This window comes from Dipodomys spectabilis, unplaced genomic scaffold, assembly GCF_019054845.1.
Source record: "Dipodomys spectabilis isolate Male_0828 unplaced genomic scaffold, ASM1905484v1 ptg000147l, whole genome shotgun sequence".
Taxonomy (NCBI): domain Eukaryota; kingdom Metazoa; phylum Chordata; class Mammalia; order Rodentia; family Heteromyidae; genus Dipodomys; species Dipodomys spectabilis.
Window position 1 is genome coordinate 3129608 of NW_024870824.1, and position 19123 is coordinate 3148730.

General features: G+C 36.9%; 1 protein-coding gene across 1 annotated transcript in view; it reads right to left on the reverse strand.

The window, feature by feature from the left end:
• Positions 1–2249: 2249 nt before the first annotated feature.
• Positions 2250–19123, reverse strand: part of Tmem232 (transmembrane protein 232) — a 209534-nt gene continuing 192660 nt past the window's right edge. Inside the window, exons 14-15 of the mRNA XM_042691980.1 lie at positions 7548–7638; positions 2250–2501 (exon numbers count right to left, since the gene is read on the reverse strand). Coding sequence (XP_042547914.1) covers positions 2271–2501; positions 7548–7638 — 322 coding nt within the window. The 3' untranslated portion in view covers positions 2250–2270. The remainder of the gene's footprint in view (positions 2502–7547; positions 7639–19123) is intronic.

Genomic DNA, 19123 nt, shown 5'->3' on the forward strand with positions numbered 1-19123 from the left:
TTATGTGAAATGTCATTTATTGTCTTGATTGGATGAATGCCTCCCATAATTAGTGCTGATCATCCAAATCTATTCTCATGAACTCACCTAGCAAAGAAAAGCTACTGTCATTCAGAGGACTCCTCTGGCATTCATGAGATACCACAGGAATCTCCAGATCCTGTCCACACCAGCCCCTTTTGTACCCCTTATTTAGTCAGTCCCTTAACCTGATACTAGAATCCTGGCACACTATCCCCATCTGCAAAACTGAGGGGGTGCCATCAGGACTTCACTTAGCTTAACCTAAGAATTTCATTACCAAGAACTCTCCAGAGCATTCTCATGTGGCTACATGTAGCTCATCATAGGGAAGCTATGGTATTTGTGTCCTATCCTAGCTGGTGGACCCAAGTTTGTGGGCCTCTCTTTAATGATTGCTTTGCAAATGGCCATTTCCCCCTGTGAAGGATTATATTGCTTTATTTACTTATTTATTTTTTGGAAGGTTGTGGGGCCTAAACTCTGGGCCTGGGTGCTGTGCCTCAGCTCTTCAGCTCAAGTCTAGTGCCCTACCATTTGAGCCAAAATGCCACTTCTGGCTTTTTTCTACTTATGTGTTGCTGAGGAATTGAACCCAGAGCCTCATGAATGCAAGGCAAGCACTTTACCACTGAGCACCTTCCCCAGCCCCTATATAGCTTTATTAAAGACTACACTTGCCAGGCACTGGTGGCATACACCTGTAATCATAGCTACTCAAGCAGCTAAGATCCAAGGATCAAGGTGCAAAGTCAGCCAGGGCAAAAAGGGAAATTTGTGAGATTCTTATTGCCAATTAATCTCCCAAAAGCTGTAAGTGGAGCTGTGGCTCAAGTGGTCAAAGGACAGTGCCTAGGCACTGACTTCAAAAGTTCAAAACAATAACAACAACAACAAAAAAGCCTATGATTATACTGTTAAAGAAAAGCTTAATTGTGAAGTGTGTCTGTTAGCCTAAATTAGACCCAGCCAGAAAATCATCCAGCATAAGGGTAGGAAGGACCAAGGAAAGGCTTATTGCCAGTAAGGGGCCCTGCAGGTGAGAGGAAGTGAGAAGTGCTGGCTGTTGTCTCAGGCGACCTTTCTAACCTCCGGGATTTGCGGCATCTCACTGTCTTACATGGTCATAGCTATCCCAACAGGGTGCTCTCTCAGGGAAAGGGGGTAGGGGCTGATCATTTACTGCCTTTACTACATGGGCCTAGTGTTGCCTAGGGAAAGAGCATGTTAAGCTGGGAGGGAGGAGGCTTCTGGGCTAACAGTGTCTACTATGTCCATTTATAAATAGGCATTTATCTATTTATGTCTATTATAAATAGGCATTAACTGCACCTTGCAAAATGATAGAAAACAAATCCTCAGAGAGACAAACCTTTCCTTTCCTCTTCCCCAAACCCACTGATTACTAGAGATTCTAGGGTTGATGTTTGTTTAAATTAGCATCTTGTTAAACCTTATTTTTCATGGCATTTGTTCATTACTAATATTAAGACTACCTGGTTCCACATGCTACTAACACATTAAAAAAAAAAAAAGATCATGCCAATCTCAGAGGACTGGTTCAGATGGACCATAAAATGCAAATCCAAAAAATGCCATGACTTCTTTTATGAATAACAGTGATTAGTAGAGTATAAGCCAATGCTCATTATATTTTCAGTAAGCATTTGCTTTTGTTTATGCTGCTCCCTGGGCTTAAACTCAAAGAGCCTCAGTGCTGTCCTTGAGCTGTTTTTGCTCAATGCTAGTGCTCTCTACCAATTGAGCCATAGCTCTATTTCTGGCTTTTTTGGTGGTTAATTGGAAATAAGTGTTTCATGGACTTGCCTTCACAAACTGGCTTTGAACTGCAGTCTTCAGATATTAGTAGCTAGGATTGCAGATGTGAGCCACCAGTGCCTGGCTAAGAAGTAATTCTGACATAGTGACTAATTTTCAATTCTTTTTTATTTTTCAGTGCAGGGAATATCAACAGTGAAGATGATTGAACAGGAACTCTGTATTATCAGAAGTAGATATGCGAGAAATTTTAACTGGTGAAATAATTTTTCTCAAATGTGATTAATAATGTAAGTGAATGATGTAGAACTAAGACATAACTATGTAGAACTAAGACAAAACTATGAAGCAGCTTACACCACCAGAATACAATTCTTTCCCCTAAAAATGGTCTTTAATTTATTGTAAAGAAGTCTTCATAACATGAAGCTATCTCTATGTTGGTTTGTTGGGGGGGGGGGGGGTTGGTATTAATTTCTGGCAGATGGCTTTCTATTTATTTGGAGAGATTTTTTTTGTTCTAATGAAATTACTGCTGTCTTTGAAGGAAGCTCATATGGTTTGGTTTGTTTATGCAATTTCTCTTCTCTTTTCTTCATAATTTCTTGAAAGCGTGTTTCTTCTTCTAACTCTTTCTCACTCAATTCTTTGGCCTCCAATATTGCTTCTTCCTCCATTCGAATCGCCATCTCTTCCTGCCACTGTTAAAAGAGAATATTTTACTTAATATAATCTCACTTCATATAATTTTTCCAAGTCTTTCCCTTTCCTAACAAATGGGGCAATGTCATTCTTTCTGATGGAGGCATAGAATTCCATTGTGTATATATACCACATTTTCTTAATCCTTTCATCTACTGAGGGGCATCTGGGCTGGTTCCATATCTTAGCTATGGTAGTGAAGTAAGCCAGACCCAAAGAAACATAGGTCCATGGTTTCCCTTATTTGCAATAACTAGCATATGTCTGAGACAAGCAGAAAAGATCAGATAAGATAAGGATTGTGGTTAGAAGCCATCCTAGGCAGAAAAGTCCATGAGACTCTTATCTCCAATAAACTACTCAGAAAAAGCCAGAAGTGATCCTGTGGCTCAAGTGGTAGACCACTAGCCTTGAGCAAAAAAGCCTAGGGACAGAGCCCATGCTCTGAGTTCAAGCCCCAGGACCAGTAAAAAAGAAAAAGAAAAGAAGACTCAAGCTTAAAAAAAAAAAAAAAAAACCAAAATGCAGAAAATGCAAAGTGAAAGGCAAAACCTATGCTAGCATATCATTTGAGGTTGAGAATGAGACAAGGGTGAAGTAAGAATTTCCATGGCAGCCAACCAGCAAAAAGGTCATTTCTAATAGACTCATCTAAGCTAACAATAATCCATGACAATAGCAGTATATGTGACATAATGAATGAATAAATGAGATGTTAAAAGTAATTATAACAACTGAACCAAGTATCATAATGAGGAACTATTTCTCTTCTAATTCATTTGATGAGGTTAGATAGAATGATAAACCATCTTCAAGCTGAGTAAAATGCTCAGGGGAAAAAAATATCTCCTTGAATAAAATATTGGAAATGGTGTCTACACTTCTATTTGGGGGAGGGAGAGTTGGTGTGGGTGTGTACATACCAGTCCTAGGGCTTGAACTCAGGACCTGGATACTGTCTCTGAGCTTTTTAGCTCAAGGCAAGTGCTCCACCCCTTGAACCACAGCTCTACTCCTGGCTATTTCCTTTGTACTCCCCTGCCTGGGCTAGCTTCGAATTGTAATCTCAGCCTTCTGAGGAGCTAGGATTACAAGCATGAGCCACCAGTGCCCACTACACTGCTATTTGTTCTTGTTGTTCCTGTTTTTGTTGGTTGTGGGGCTTGAATGCAGGGCCTAGAAGCTGCCCTTGAGTTCTTTTTGGCTCAAGACTGGCACTCTACCACTTCAAGCCACAGCTCCACTTCTGGTTTTTAAGTGATTGATTGGAGATAAGAGTCTCACTGGGACTTTTCTGCCTGGCCTGGCTTTGAACTACAGTCCTCAGATCTCAGCCTCCTGAGTAGCTAGGCATGGGCCACCTGCAGCACCTGGTTGTTATTTGTTTTATAACCCCCAGCTCATGCATATACACAAACAATGAGAGGCTGAGGAAATCAACATATATCAACTAACTAACCACATGCACCAGTGCCATGAATCATGACTATTATTTGTCATCTGAGATGTATTGAAAATCATAAGCAGAACTAGACCTTACAATCCATAGCACATCATTCATCCTGGCTGCATGCAATACAATGTGCAAAAGGATCAAAGTACTCAGGAATGTATATTAAGATTAAAACATTATATATGTTTGTATCATTCAATTAAGTTTTAGTGACATAAGAAATGTAATTCATTAGCACCTTTTTTTTCTGTCGGTCATGGGGCTTGAACTCTGAGCTTGGGCACTGTCCCTGTGCTCTTCAGCTCAAGGTGAGCGCTCTACCACTTGAGCCACAGCGCCACTTCCCCATTAGCACATTTCTTAAGATTGTAACTACTTACAGTTACTACTTACATTTGAGCTCTCAGAAAGCAATTTTGCATGAATTATATGGATTGTTGAGACAAAACATTTAGGCATAGGCTGAAATTAATGTTTTGGTTTAGTCTACATGTTTTATGGTATTCAAGAGTGACACGCAATTTTTTCTTATGTGAAAAACTCATGCTCAACTGTTTTGCATTGGGAAAAGTCAACAGAGAATTAGGTCTTATAAACTGTCACTAAATTAGAATGTTTTGTTTCTGAAACAGCATGTATTAATGCATGAGATTAACAAAAAATGGTTCCTATTACTACTATCCTTTCTCCCCATCCTTAGAACTTGGTATGGCTGAAAAAAAATCACATATACAGCATTAGTCCATTAGTCTCCTAAGAAAACAATCTTTCCTTTTATCTGGACTGACCCTAACTAGCTCAATTTGGCCAAATCTTTATGTTATCTTATCTTTGCCTGCCACCATTATCCTCTTAGGTACAATTAAGTATATGCAGTTAATGACTGATGTTGATGGGAAATAGAACAACATTCACTGCATTATTCACTCATTCACTCAGTGCCATAGAATACCACAATATAAAAGACACCTTAATATTTGCTAAATAATATGGCATCTTTGTTCATCCTTGCCTATTACAGACACTTAACAAAAGTCACTTAGAAGAAGAATTATATCTGTAGCTGCCAAGATATGTTTTGGTTTCTTCTCAATATTACAGATCCCATACTTTGGTCCCGAATTCTGGTTAGTGACTACAAACTACAGGCTTAAGCAGCTATAGAAAGGGGAAAGCAAAGTAGATTTGAAGTCTGGAGATCTGTTTTGGTACAGAGACTCAGTAATTTACTAACCTTAGAGTTGTGCAAGCAATTGAATTATAAGTATTTTTTTCTTATTATTGGCAAAATGTTTGTCAGGGCTATTTCAAGAATTAAATTAACTAATATAAGAATATCTGGTAATAATATAGTATTCAGAGAGACTACCATTATTCTTCTCAAATAAAAACAACAATTATTAACTGTTTCATAGGCTATATATCAAATAATTTGTATGTTAAAAGTTCTCAAGCGAAGTACAAAATGTCATGTCAAAACCAGCTTTACAATGTCGGTGGGGGGGGGGGAGGGGGGGTATGATTGGGTGGGAGGGAGGGGGGAGGCTGGGAAGGGAGGTGAAGGGTAAACAAAGGAGGAGGATGCAATGCTTGGTAAGAAATGTATGCATTATCCTGCCCATGTAATTGTAACCCCTCTGTACAGTATGTTCTCAAATAAAATAAAATAAAATTTAAAAAAAAAAAAAAAAAAAAAAGTTCTCAAGCATATTCCAAACAGGAATCCTTTACCCTTCTTTAGGTGTAATATAAGCAATTTAGATAATGATCATTCCCTTGGAAAGCAAAAAGATGACAGCTGTTAGAAGCTATTTCTAAGCTTCTCTCTATCATTCAAAATGTTTTCCTTTGTCTTCTTAATATCCTTAAATAGAGAAAGTTGCTTGAGATTTAGATAAATAATATATTTATTTCTTCTATCTTTCTATCCATCTGTCTGTATGTCTACCTCTTTATATCTATAAGCAAATATATAATAAATGATAATATAATTATGCAAACATGCATTGTATATCTATATTATATATTTATAAAATCTTGACAAGCTATTATCTTTTACAGCCAACTCTATATCATTAAACTGAAGTGAATAGAAAAATTAGAAATTTTTGAGAATATCCTTCCTGCATACAGTAGAAATAGGTCTAGCAAAAACGTTTTCAGGCTCGGTACCCGTGGCTCACGCCTATAATCCTAGCGACTCAGGAGGCTGAGATCTGAGGATCCAGGTTCAAAGCCAGCCCAGGTAGGAAAGACTGTGAGACTCTTATCTCCAATAAACCACTCAGAAAACCAGAAGTGGTGCTATAGCTCAAGTGGTAGAGTGCTAGCCTTGAGCTGAAGAGCTGAGGGACAGTGCCCAGGCCCAGAGCTCAACCCCCACGACCCACCAGTAAAAACATCAAAACTTTTTCAGTGAATAGGAGATCAATAGAACAGATCTCATTTTTGTGATTATGTTATTATTAAGACCCCAAACTCTTATAGCTACTATAAGCTAGTTATGGCTTAAATATTAACTATGTTACAAATAACTATTTGACATGGAAAGCAAAATAAATAAACCCTATTTTTAAGACATTACATATAATATTAATATTAAATGAATCAAGTAATATAATAAGAATCTGATAGATAGCATTGATCTACTAGTGATGAAATTAATTTAAACACATTTTATGTTACTGAGTCTATCTGACATTCAGAGAGAACACAGAAAATAAGGCCTCACTTTTCTACTCAACTACAGTTAAAAACTGTAGAGTTAAGTAAAAAGTTATCAACTAAATGCACTCAATGGATTAAAGTTCTTATGTGAATAGTCTTATATTGCTATTGCTTGATGTCATACCAGATCAAAGTGATTAAGAATCATTCTTCTTTGTCAAGGGAAAAGCACAGTCACTGAAAAATGAGTCAAAAGATTTTTGTTACGTTATTTAGAACTGCACTGCAGAAAAAAATAAAATCAGCCAGGTGCCAGTGGCTCACGCCTGTAATCCTAGCTACTCAGGAGGCTGAGATCTGAGAATTGTGGTTCAAAGCCAGCCCTGGCAGGAAGTCCATGAGATTCTTATCTCCAATTAACTACCAGAAAACCAGAAGTGGCATTGAGACTTCAGCTTGCCTTGCACTGAAGAGCTCAGGGACAACACCTAGGCTCAGAGTTCAAGCCCCTTGACCAACAACAACAACAAAAAAATCAGTGTTCACTGATTATAATCAGCCTCTTGTCACAAGAAATGAGTGCTAATTCAGAAACAGAATTAAGCTAGTATTTCACAAATGATAGAACACTGTTTTCTGTAACCCACTGGAGACATGGAGGTGTATTTACCTCACATGTCTTATACAAATAACATCATGAGGCATAATTAAGTTTGGAAAAAACAATCATGATTCTACTTTTAGTTTGTGTGTGTAGATAAGACTAGGAGTTCTCACTTACTAGGCAAACATTCTACTATTTGAGCCATGTTTCCAATCCATAACTCTACTTTTCCATACAACATGTAACTGTTTAAATTTGGAACTATATCTATAATACTAAAAGTGTCTTGAAAGAACAAAACTATAAGACAATCAATCTTACATGGTGATCAATGATTTTTGCCAGCTCTTCGTCCTCCCGGGCGAAGTAATCTGGATATGGAAACAAAGGAAGTTCTAACCCACGATATTCCCTTTAAAAGAAAACAAGAACAAGGCCAACATTAGGGATAGGTATTCTTCCTCTCTAGACAAAAAAAGAGACTGATTTTAAGTTATAAAACTAGTAAATATTTTGATTATACATGGTTAATATTAAGTACTTAGTAGTATAGCTATCTTGAATTTTAATTTGTATAACTCAGGTTATGAACACTTAGACATTGAGGGTACAAGGAAAGCTGTAAACAGTTGGCCTGTTAATGCATTGCCAAGCTGTGGAGGGCTTAAGGAAATATGACTTGGATTTGCTTGTGGGGAGATGAAAGTACACATCTCCTGTCCCCCTGGCTCAGAATCCTGGAAGTTCTGATGGAAACCACAGCCTAAAACTTTGATCTAAGACATGATGAAAAGAAAAAAAAACCACATAATGTGATTTTAATACTTGCCTAAGGATGCTTTGGAGAGTGAAAAGACAGAAGTAAAGGAGCAAGTCTTGGGGAAGGGCTCAAGGAGTGATAGACTCTGAGAAATTTCCACATCCAAAAATTCCGATCAGTGTTTTTAGTATGAAATGTTTCAGATTACTTTTTACCTTGTTGCCTACACTGTTCCAGGGAGCTCTCTGCATCCTTAATCCTCTTTCTCTATGCTACAGTAAATTCTTCTCAAATTCTTCTGTCCATCCTCATCTTCACCAACTCTTCCCTAGTCTTAATATCATCTCTCACCCACGCTAAAATACTCTTGTTTAGAATCTCTATTCCTTCCATCTTTATATATTTTATTCTTTTTAATTTTTTGTTGGTCATGGGGCTTGAACTCTAGACCTGAGTGCTGTCCCTCAGCTCTTCAGCTCAAGGCTAGTGCTCAACCATTTGAGCCACAGCAACACTTCTGGCTTTCTGGCGGTTTATTGGAGATAAGAGTCTCAAGGCTTTTTCTGCCCGGGCTGGCTTTGAACCATGATCCTCAGATCTCAGCCTCCTGAGTAGCTAGGATTACAGGTGTGAGCATGGGTGCCCCACTTTTATTCTTTTTTATATATCTAATTTAGACCTTTTTTCTAAAACACAAAACATAGCATTTCAATCACTGACATCAAACTTTCCAATAGCTTCCATTAACTTCAAAATTAAGATAGGATTTGTAAGAAAGCATGAAGTATGTATATTTGTAAAGCAGTGTGTATGCGCGTGCACACGTGCTTACTGATCCTGGGGCTTGAATTCAGGGCAAGGGTGCTGTCTCTGAGGTTTTTTTGCTGAAGGCTAGCATTGTACCACTTGAACTACAACTCCACTTGTGGCTTTTTTATTGCTTAACTGAAGATGAGTCTTATTGACTTTCTTGTCTAAGCTGGTTTTCAATTTCTATCTTATATCTCAGCCTCTTGAGTAGCTAGGATTCTAGGCATGAGCCACCACTAGTGCTTGCCTGTTAAAGGAGTTTACTAGGGTTTTTTTTCCAGACTTATCCTTATTTATTTATTTATTTATGGCTCTATAGATCACTAGCACACAGACTTTCTCTTAGTTCCTGCAATGACCTGTTTCACATTACTATTGCTTGTTTCTATATGATGAAAACCTATTCTAATTCTCCCCCTTTCCTCTGTCTACACTGAAGGGCTGTTTTATGTCTATTCACCCTATTTAGTTCAGGTCCACAACCAGAGTTCCCAATCAATCGTAAGACTTCATTAAATGTCAGTAAACTTACCTCTGCTCTCATGTGTCAAGTGCCTAGTGAATCTTACGATTTTCTTACTGGAATAGGAGTTTATAATCAAGCTTCTATTTGTTTATTTATCATTAGAGCCCAGCACAGTGCCACTGGACACTCAGTGAGTGTTAGTAAGTTTGTTGAATAGTGGATTGTCACATGAGTATAAGTATCTCTGTTTTGGCATACTTTAATTTCCAAGCCATCATATGACTCCATCGTATACAGCTGTGTGTTGGCAGAGTAGTTACAGGTAGACTAGCTACAGTGGAGCAGCAGGATGCCAAAGGAAAACAAATGAAGTGACAAGAGACCAGAGAAAACCAGGCTCTGTTAGAGTTCAATGCTGAGAAATATGGCCAGAAGCGAAGCATGGAGTTTCACACCGCATACAGAGAGGGTATCTCAATTAAAACATTACAGAAAACTATGACCCCAAGAAAGATGAGGAACCTGAGGCCATGCAGCAACTGGCTCGCTGATTAATTATATTCATCCTGTGAAATCTGGGCACTCCTAATGTTCAAAGAATTAAGATAAATGCTGTGAAAGGGTAAATGTAGAATTTTACAAATAGTTAAATGGTAAAAATATTCAAATAATACTGTGCTTAAATTTTTAAAATGTAGATAACCTAATATTAAAAGACCTTTAAAAAGGAAACACGATTGATTACTTTATGCATCTGGGATTACTAGCTATCTCTGTGGAATCATTTGCACCAGAATAGAAAAATACATTGATAATGCAAGGCGGTATGGAACAGGGGAGAGGTGAACACTCTATGATATAGACAGAAAAAAATAGCAAACTTCTCCAGGAAATAGAAACAAGAAGTTTTTCTTTGTTGTTGTTTTATTTCCTTTTTACCTTGTTTGTTCATTTATTTGTCTTTTGGAGAGTAAGGGGTAGGGCACAGAAATGGAGGGACAAAGGATGAACAAATGCAGCAGTGATACTCACTAGACACTGTTGAAAATGAGCTGTACTTGCAGGTGGGGACAGAGGGAAAAACTGGGAGAGAGAGGGGAAGAAGTGGCATTGTCCAAGAAGAAATGTGCTCATAGCTGACTTACGTAACTGTAACCCCCCTATATATCACCTTTACAATAACAATTTTTTTAAAAAAGCAAAATCGTTAAGTGTATGGGCTTTCCTCAGGCAAGACAACTAACTTGTGTTACTTCAATCTTGCTATAAAAGTATCTTCCTTATTTTGTTTTAGCAAGGATTAAAGAGAGATAATGCATAAACTAATCACTAAACAAATTCCATCTGTAATATCCTCATCGTTATCATTATCAACAGAATTAAGAGGAGAAAGCCAGAAGTCTTGGCTAGCATTATCAGTCACAGAAAAAGGAAATGAAGGGTAAGATGCTTGTGAGGAGACCTAAATAGATACATTTTAAACTGGGAGGTGCAAAGAGGCTTTTCTGGGAAAATAATATATTATATTCCTGGGTTTTGATTACATTCTCTCTCCTTCATCCTTGACATTATTCTTATCTCTTTTTCCTGTCTATATCTTTTTCTTCTGTGTCTCTACTTGTCTTTTGTGTTCTTTATGGGCAACTATTTTTTTGTTTTTTGTTTTTTGGGTTTTTTTTTTGTTGGTCGTGGGGCCTGAACTCTGGGACTTGGCACTGTCCCTCAGCTCTTCAGCTCAAGGAGAGCACTCTACCACTTGAGCCACAGCACCACTTCTGGCTTTTTCTGCTTATGTGGTGCTGAGGAATCAAACCCAGGTCCTCATGCATGCAAAGCAAGCACTCTACCATTGAGCCACCTTCCTATGGGCAAGTCTTATAAGAACACTGGATTTAAAGTCACATGACTAAAATGGCCTTGACCTTTACCTCAGTTTGACTTAGCTTTAGACAGTTACAGTTTCAACAATAGACCCTGACCTCTCTCTTTTTCTTAAAAAAATTGTATTTTCTTGTAAAGATGCTGTACAGAGGGGTTACAGTTACATCAATTAGGTAATGAGTATATTTCTTGATGAGCTGACCTCTTTTTTTTAGAATATTCACTTTAGAAACTTTCAATTGTAATTCCTCTTCCCAACCTTTTAAATGTAAATCTTCCCTGTGTTTCTCCCTGACTTTATAACCCAAGCATGTCTCTTCTCAAATTCCTGCAGACTTTCCTCTGAAGGATAATTATCAAGGAAGATACCCTCCATTTCCCTCTCAGTGGGAAGTAAAGAAGTCTAACTTAAACAAAGAACAATTAACAAACACCGCAAGGACCTTATCACAGTGGTGACTGGACTCTACTGTCCACCAACTCATACCCACTCGTTCTCCACAGCACCTAAAATACTCTCCAGCCTTCAGCTCCAAGTCTTCAATCTCTCTTTCCTATTGAATGGTTAGGAGTGAAACTTTATTTGCCTCTACGTTACCTAATACAGTTTTTCTTTGACACAACTACTCCAGGAGGGTTTCATAATTAATTTGGAAAGACCATTTCTTTCTTTTTCTTTTTCCCAAGTAAGACCACAGTCACAAGCAGAGTGTTAATATTTGGACACACTATTTAGAGGAGACAATTTTCTTTCCTTGTAAGTTAAAGTGATTTCTGAACAAAGGAGTTTCTTTTTTCTTTGGTTTTCTAAAGCACTTTCATTGAGTCCTTGCTTAAAAAAAAAAAAAAAAAAAGGTCTTCCTTCTTCTTTCCTTCCTTAATTCCTTCCTTCCTTGCTTGCTTCCTTAATTTCTTCCATCCATTCTTCCTTCCCTCCTTCTCTTTTTTCTATGTCTCTTTAATAAATCACTTTTTTGGTTTTCAAAGTACTTTGTTTTCTTGCATATAGTCACATTTAGCTAAATAAAATGTTTTTAAAAGAAAGTCCTTTCTTTCTTGGGCTTTTTTTCTTATTTATTTATTTTTATTGGTCGTAGGGCTTGAACTCTGGGCCTGGGCACTGTTCTGGAGCTCTTCAGCTCAAGCTGAGTGCTCTACCACTTGAGCCACAACACCACTTCTGCTTTTCTGGTGGTTTCTTGGAGATAAGAGTCTCATAGACTTTTCTAATGGGCTGGCTTTGAACTGTGATTCTCAGTTCTCAGCCTCCTGAGTAGCTAGAGTTACAAGTATGAGCGACCACGGCCCAGCATACGCTTTATTTCTTTTCTCCTATGTCAAAGTCTTCTCAAAGTGTCAGGCCACTGGAGGGCAGAGGCAGCCAAGAAAAGACACTTCCTTATCAAAGAACACCACCTGTCCCAATAGTTCTTCGGGGGGCACTGGCCTGAAACCGCTAAAACTTGCAAAAAAAAAGGTTACATGCTAAAAGTTCCTTCTGACCAAGGCCATATAAACCCTGCTACAACCAGACTCTGTGCCACCTCTCTGATTCTGACCAGGAAGTTCGCCAGGGAGCATACCCCAATAAATTTATCTTTTATTCACCTTTACCTCCTCCTGCCTGTTCTTTCCTAGCCTAAAACCTCACACAGTACTTTCTTTCCCAAAGCACTTTTTTCACTCGAAGAAGCTTGAAGTGCTTTCCAAAGATACCTCTTTCTTAAGTCCTTTTTAAATGCGCTTTATTTTTTCTAAAGAAATAATGCTTTCTTTTTCCTTCCTTGATTTTCCAAAACACTTTCATCTCTCCTTGAAAACCAAAGTGCTTTCTAAAAACAGCACTTTATATCTTCCTTGGTTTAAGCATGTGCTTTCTCTCTTTGCTAATTAAGGCACTTTTTTTGCCAAAGCACTTTGCATTGTGCTTTCTAAACATAGAACTTTCTATTTTTCCTTTCCCTGCTTTGTTGTCGGCTTGTGAATCAAAGGGCTTTCTTTCATGGTTTATCCTAATGAAGCTCTTCTTGAGAGCTTTCTTCTTGAAAAAGAGAAGGAGGAAGAAAGAAAGAAAGAAAGAAAGAAAGAAAGAAAGAAAGAAAGAAAGAAAGAAAGAAAGAAAGAAAGAAAGAAAGAAAGAAAGAAAGAAAGAAAGAAAGGGAAGAAAGAAAGAAGAAAGAGAAGAAACGAAGAAAGGAAGAAAGGAAGGAAGAAAGAGAAAGAAAGAAAGAAAGAGAAAGAAAGAAAAAAAGAAAAAAATGAAAAAAGAGAGTGAGAGAGGGAGGGAAGGGAGGGAAGGGAGGAAAAGAAGGAGGGAGGGAAATGAAAGAAGAAAGGAAATGAAGGAAAAAAGAGAGAAAGAGAAAGAAAGGAAGAAAGAAAGAAAGAAGAAAGAGAAAGAGAAAAAGAATAAAAGAAAAAAGAAAGAAAGAAAGAGAAAGAAAGAAAGAGAAAGAAAGACAGTGAGACAAAGCAAAGTGGAAAGTAGTTTGATTTATAAAGAAAGATGAAGTGCTTTGGAAAAGAAAGAGCTCTGTTTAGAAAAGAAGAGCTCTATAGAAAAGATGAAAGAAAAAAGAAAGAACAAACCTGTCTTGTTAGAAAGTGGTTAGATTTACAAGATAAGAAAACAAAGCATATTGTAAAATTAAGAAACTTGCTTTGTAAAAGCAAGCAAGTGCTTGAAAAGAAAGCTCTATATGAAGTATTTTGTTTAGTAAGAAGATAAAGTGCTTTAGAAAACAAAAAAGCACTTTGGTTGGAAAGCACTTCCTTTTAAACAGAACAAAACAAAATGTTTTGGTAAAACCAAGAAGAAAAAAAAATGCTTCAACTTAGAAAGTGTTTTGACTTACAAGGAAAGAAAATAAAATGCTTTGTAAAATCAAGAAAAAAAAGTATTTATTGCTTTTATTTGTAGTAGAAAAAATGAAACAAGAAACAAAACACTTTGGAAAGTGCTTTATTTATCAAGAAGACAGACTTTTGGGAAACCAAGGAAGTAAGAAAACACTGCTTAGTGTATTGATTTACATACAAAAAAATAAAGTACTTTGGAGACAGAAGGAAGGAAGGAAAGATGGAAGGAAGGAAGGAAGGAAGGAAGGATGCATGGATTCAGGAATCTGAGGTTCACACAAAGACGCATAGACATCTCAGAAAACTGCTGTAAAACAGTAAAGTAAGACTCTCTGGAGCACAAAGTCTTTAAGGGTAGGTGTTAGAATTAGTTTGAAGAGATGTTCCTAGATGTATTACGCATGTATGGTGTTACAGGAGAGTTTTGAAGAGGTTGGTGAAAAGGTATTTGTAACAAACCCAGTTTGTTTATCATATTAAGGATGAGAAATGCACAGCACTATTTGCCACAAAGTAGAGGAGGTGGTATAATTATTGCTGAATTTTTTTTAAATTTCCACCAAAGTTATCCTGAGAACACAGAGATATGAAGCATCCTACCAGGCAAGAGGCATTTCCCCAGGGGCAGGTAGCAGGTACAGGTCTCAGGACTCTACTATGCTGTGTCTCACACTATCATCAAAGATTTTTGTGTTGAAGCTTCAACTGAGCTGATAAAATATTGTTTTGTCTAAGGCCAACTACACTACCTATTGTAATCATCCAATAAGTGCAAGATATTTTATTATTTGTAAAATTTGAATGGCTTCCTTTGACATAATTGAACTTTTTAAAAACCATTGTGGTTTCTGTTAGTTACTATAGAGATATAGTTTGCAGTAGACCAATGACTCAATAGACAACCAACATTCCAAGAGTCAGTAATTATGTCATAAAATCTGCTTACAATATTGATGATTCAGGACATGAAGTCTCAGAGAGAAAGAAATCACAGGGAAATAAGCAACACTCTGATGGACATATTTCTCTCTAGGATATTTCCCCTTTATTGTATGTAGCAGAATACAAAATAACCAGGCAGAGTAATTTCAGTTAGAAGCAGAGAACCCAGCAGAGGTGTAATCTCAGAGGACTGCAAGGGAAAAATGAGACTTTGGAGCTGCCAAGGTAGGCTGAACTAGAGGGATCAAGCTTCAGAGACATGAGAGCCACACTCAGCACCAGGTTTCCCCTCCAGGGTTTTGCTGAATTATTAAACTGAGAAAGTTCTGAAGCCAGGCAAAGAAATCACTGAGAAACAATGTGCAAGTCTTCAAAGAAACTTTAGAATAGCAAGGACTACATAAGCAAATTTAAGTACCCACTAACTACAATATTTGAGATGGATATAGTTTACTGGTAAAAGCATTGCCTAATAAAGGCCAGTATTAAATTTCTGGCACTGTAGAAAAGTAAGTCAAGCCAAATAAGGTAAATTAGATAATTGTGAATTGTGAATTACATAATATATAAAAATGATTGAAAAGAGAGAATTTTGCTAGAAAGCTCTAACTTACTTTAACAATTCACATAGTAATTTTAGAATTGAAAAATGGGAGAGGTTTAGAATTCAATACATGGATAGAATAGCATATCGAATATTATAGAGAATAAGGTTAGTGAATTAGAAGGTAAAACAGACAAAAATATTTTTAAAAGACAAGCTATTTTAATAATTAAACTTTAATTTTTAATAATTAAATTTTAATAATTGAATTCAATTTAATATTCAATTATGAGAAAGATCAAGTTGGCACTATAAAGCTGGAAAAATCCAGATATTCTCTAGCAGTAACAAGGATAAACTGTGGTAGATTTAAAATGGAAATGCTTTTAAGTATTTAAAATTTATCTCACTTTGTAAAAAAATCAATTAAAATGCACTAAAGATTTTAATGTAAAACATGAAACTCTGAAACTACTACTGAATCATCGAGAAAACACTTGAAGAAATGGTGTAGGAAACAATTTTCTAAATAGGGCTTTAATTGCTCAGGAAATAAGAACAAGAATTGAATGATGGGATTGAATCATATTAAAAACCCTCTGCACATCACAGGAAATTATCAAGACAACCTACAGAATGGAAGGAAATCTTCACATTCTATTCATTGGATGGAGAATTCATACTCAGAATATATAAAAAACTTAAAAACAGTAAACACTAAAAGAACAAATAACCCAATTAAATAAATATCAAAAAATTGGAAGACTTCTCAAAAGAAAAAGTACAAATGGAAAATAAATACATGAAAATGTTCAAAATCTTTTTGCATAAAGGAAATGCAAGTCAAAATATGAAATGAGAAATCATAGAACAAAATGACTGATTGTTAAAGACAGGGCAAAACATTAAAAGGAAATTCCAGAGGTAAAGACCTAAACCAAAGAATGAAAAAAATAAACAAGTTAAACATCAGGTGACTGAAATGTGGAAAAGCCCCAAAACCCGGAATATGGTTTGGCCTTAGACTTAGTAAAGAGCATGCTTTCTGGGGAGGTGTGAAAAGTGTTTTAGTACATAGGTGTTTTGGGGGAGGTGTGAAAGATGTTTTGGTAAATAGGAAACTTGGGAAGTATGAAATGTGTTTTTGGTAAATAGGATGAGTTGTATCATTAATGCCTGGTATGGGAATTTAGTAAATATGGATCGTAAGATCTTTAAATTGAGAATCAGAGTTAGGTTAAAATCCAAATAGCCTTCTCTGTAAAAGGCCAATATGTATTTTTAATAAGTTTTTTTATTGTGAAAATACCATCCAGAGGGGTTACAATTACATGAGCAAGGTAATGAGCATTGTTGCCTCCTCCTTTGTTTTTCCCTTACCATCCCTACCCTCCCACCTTCATGACTTCCCCCCTCCCCCGCGCCAAAGTTATAAAGTTCCTTTTTCACATAGCATCTTGTATATCTCATTGTTGCAATGGGTCCACCTGTATCCCTATTTGACAATTTTTGTTTTCCCTTTCCCTCCCCTCCCCAAATTACATCAACATCAAATATAATGAAAACAGGGGTTATACCATGGGGGAGGGGCATACAAAGAAACAAAAAAAAAATCATCTTAAAATGCGTTAGAAACAATAGCAAGAAAGAAAAAAACCACTTGTGTCCTTATCTGACCTTATCTGCTTGTCTCAGACATATACTAGTTATTGCAAATAAGGGAAACCATGGGACCTATGTTTCTTTGGGCCTGGCTTACTTCACTTAATATAATTTTTTCCAAGTCTTTCCATTTCCTAACAAATGGGGTAATATTCTTTCTGATGGAGGCATAGAATTCTATTGTGTATATATACCACATTTTCTTGATCCATTCATCTACTGAAGGGCATTGAGGTTGGTTCCATATCTTAGCTATAGTAAATAATGCTGCAATAAATATAGTTGTGCTGGTAGCTTTAGTATGATCTTGTGAGTAAATGTCCAAAAGTGGGATTGCTGGGTAACAGGGGAGCTCTATGTGGAGTCTTTTGTGGAACCTCCATACTACTTTCCAAAGTGGTTGAACAAGTTTACACTTCCATCACAATGCAGTAGGGTTCCCTTCTGTCTACATCCCCTCCAGCATCTGTTGTTATTAGAGTTCTTGATTATAGCCATTCTAACTGGGGTGAGGTGGTATCTCTGTGTTGTTTTGATTTGCATTTCTTTTATGGCTAGAGAGGTTGAGCATTTCTTCATGTGTCTATTGGCCATTGTTATTTCCTCTTCAGAAAAGTTTCTCTTTAAGTTTTTAGCTCACTTATTTATTGGGCAGTTGTTTCTTTAAGGATTTGTTATTGGGGGATTTAATTTTTTGAGTTCTAAGTATATTTTAAATATGAGACCCTTGTCCATTGTATGGCTAGTGAAGATCTTCTCCCAATGTATGGGCTTTCTATTGATCTTACTAGCTATGTCCTTTGCCATGCAGAAGCTCTGCAACTTAATATAATCCCATTTGCCCAACCTTTCATAGCCCCATAAAATAAAATACCTAGGAATTAGCTTAACCAAAGAAGTGAAGAGCCTCTATGATGAAAACTTTAAAAACCTGAAAAAGCAAATCAAAACAGAACTTAGAAAGTGGAAAAACCTCTCATGCTCCTGGATTGGAAGGGTCAACATCATGAAAATGACAATACCTCCCAAGGCTATCTACAAATTCAATATGGTACCTATCAATATTCCAACCTCATTCTTCAAGGAAATGGAAGAGGCAATCCAAAAATTCGTATGGAACAATAATAGACCCCAAATAGCAAAAACTATCCTTAACAGAAAGAACAGTGCTTGAGGAATATCAACACCAAATTTCAAACTCTACTATAAAGCCATAGTAATCAAAACAAGAAGAGACCTCAGGACCAATGGAATACAATTGAAAACCCAGAAATGAACCAACAGACCTATAGCCATCTAATCTTCGATAAGGGAGCTAAAAAAAAATAGAATGGAAGAAAGACAGACTCTTCAGTAAATGGTGCTGGCAAAATTGGTTAACTACATGTAGAAAACTAAAGCTAGATCCTTATATATCAACTTCACCAGAATCAACTCCAAATGGATCAAAGACCTCGGAGTCAAAGCAGACACCCTGAAAACATTACAGGACAGAATAGGAGAAACCCTAGGTCTCCTTGGCACGGCCGAAATTTTCTTAATAGAGACCCAGAAACACAACAAATCAAAGAAAGGTTGAACAACATGTATTATCTATGGAGTGTTAGGAACACATAAGGAGTATCTCATCTCACAACCAACCCTGGCAAGTTTTAAGGATCTGCTAGTTAGGAGTAGCCTGACTGATTGTTGCTGGAGTGAGTGACATCTCTGGCCATCAGAGTTAGAAGCATCTCCTGGTCTCCACCAAAAGCTGTGTTATGTCACTTGTTTTAAGGTCCCTGGCTTCACAGATGGTGAGGACATAGTGGAACTTATCTCAGTCAGCACTGGGGCTGGGTTCTTTTATTTCCTCCAGTGCAATGTTCAATATTTTGAATATGTTTTAACCACTTGTGGTTTCTTCTTTTCCCCTTTCTCAGCTTTGTTCCTATAACAGCAGTGGCCAATTATTTGTTTCTCCAGATCAGTTT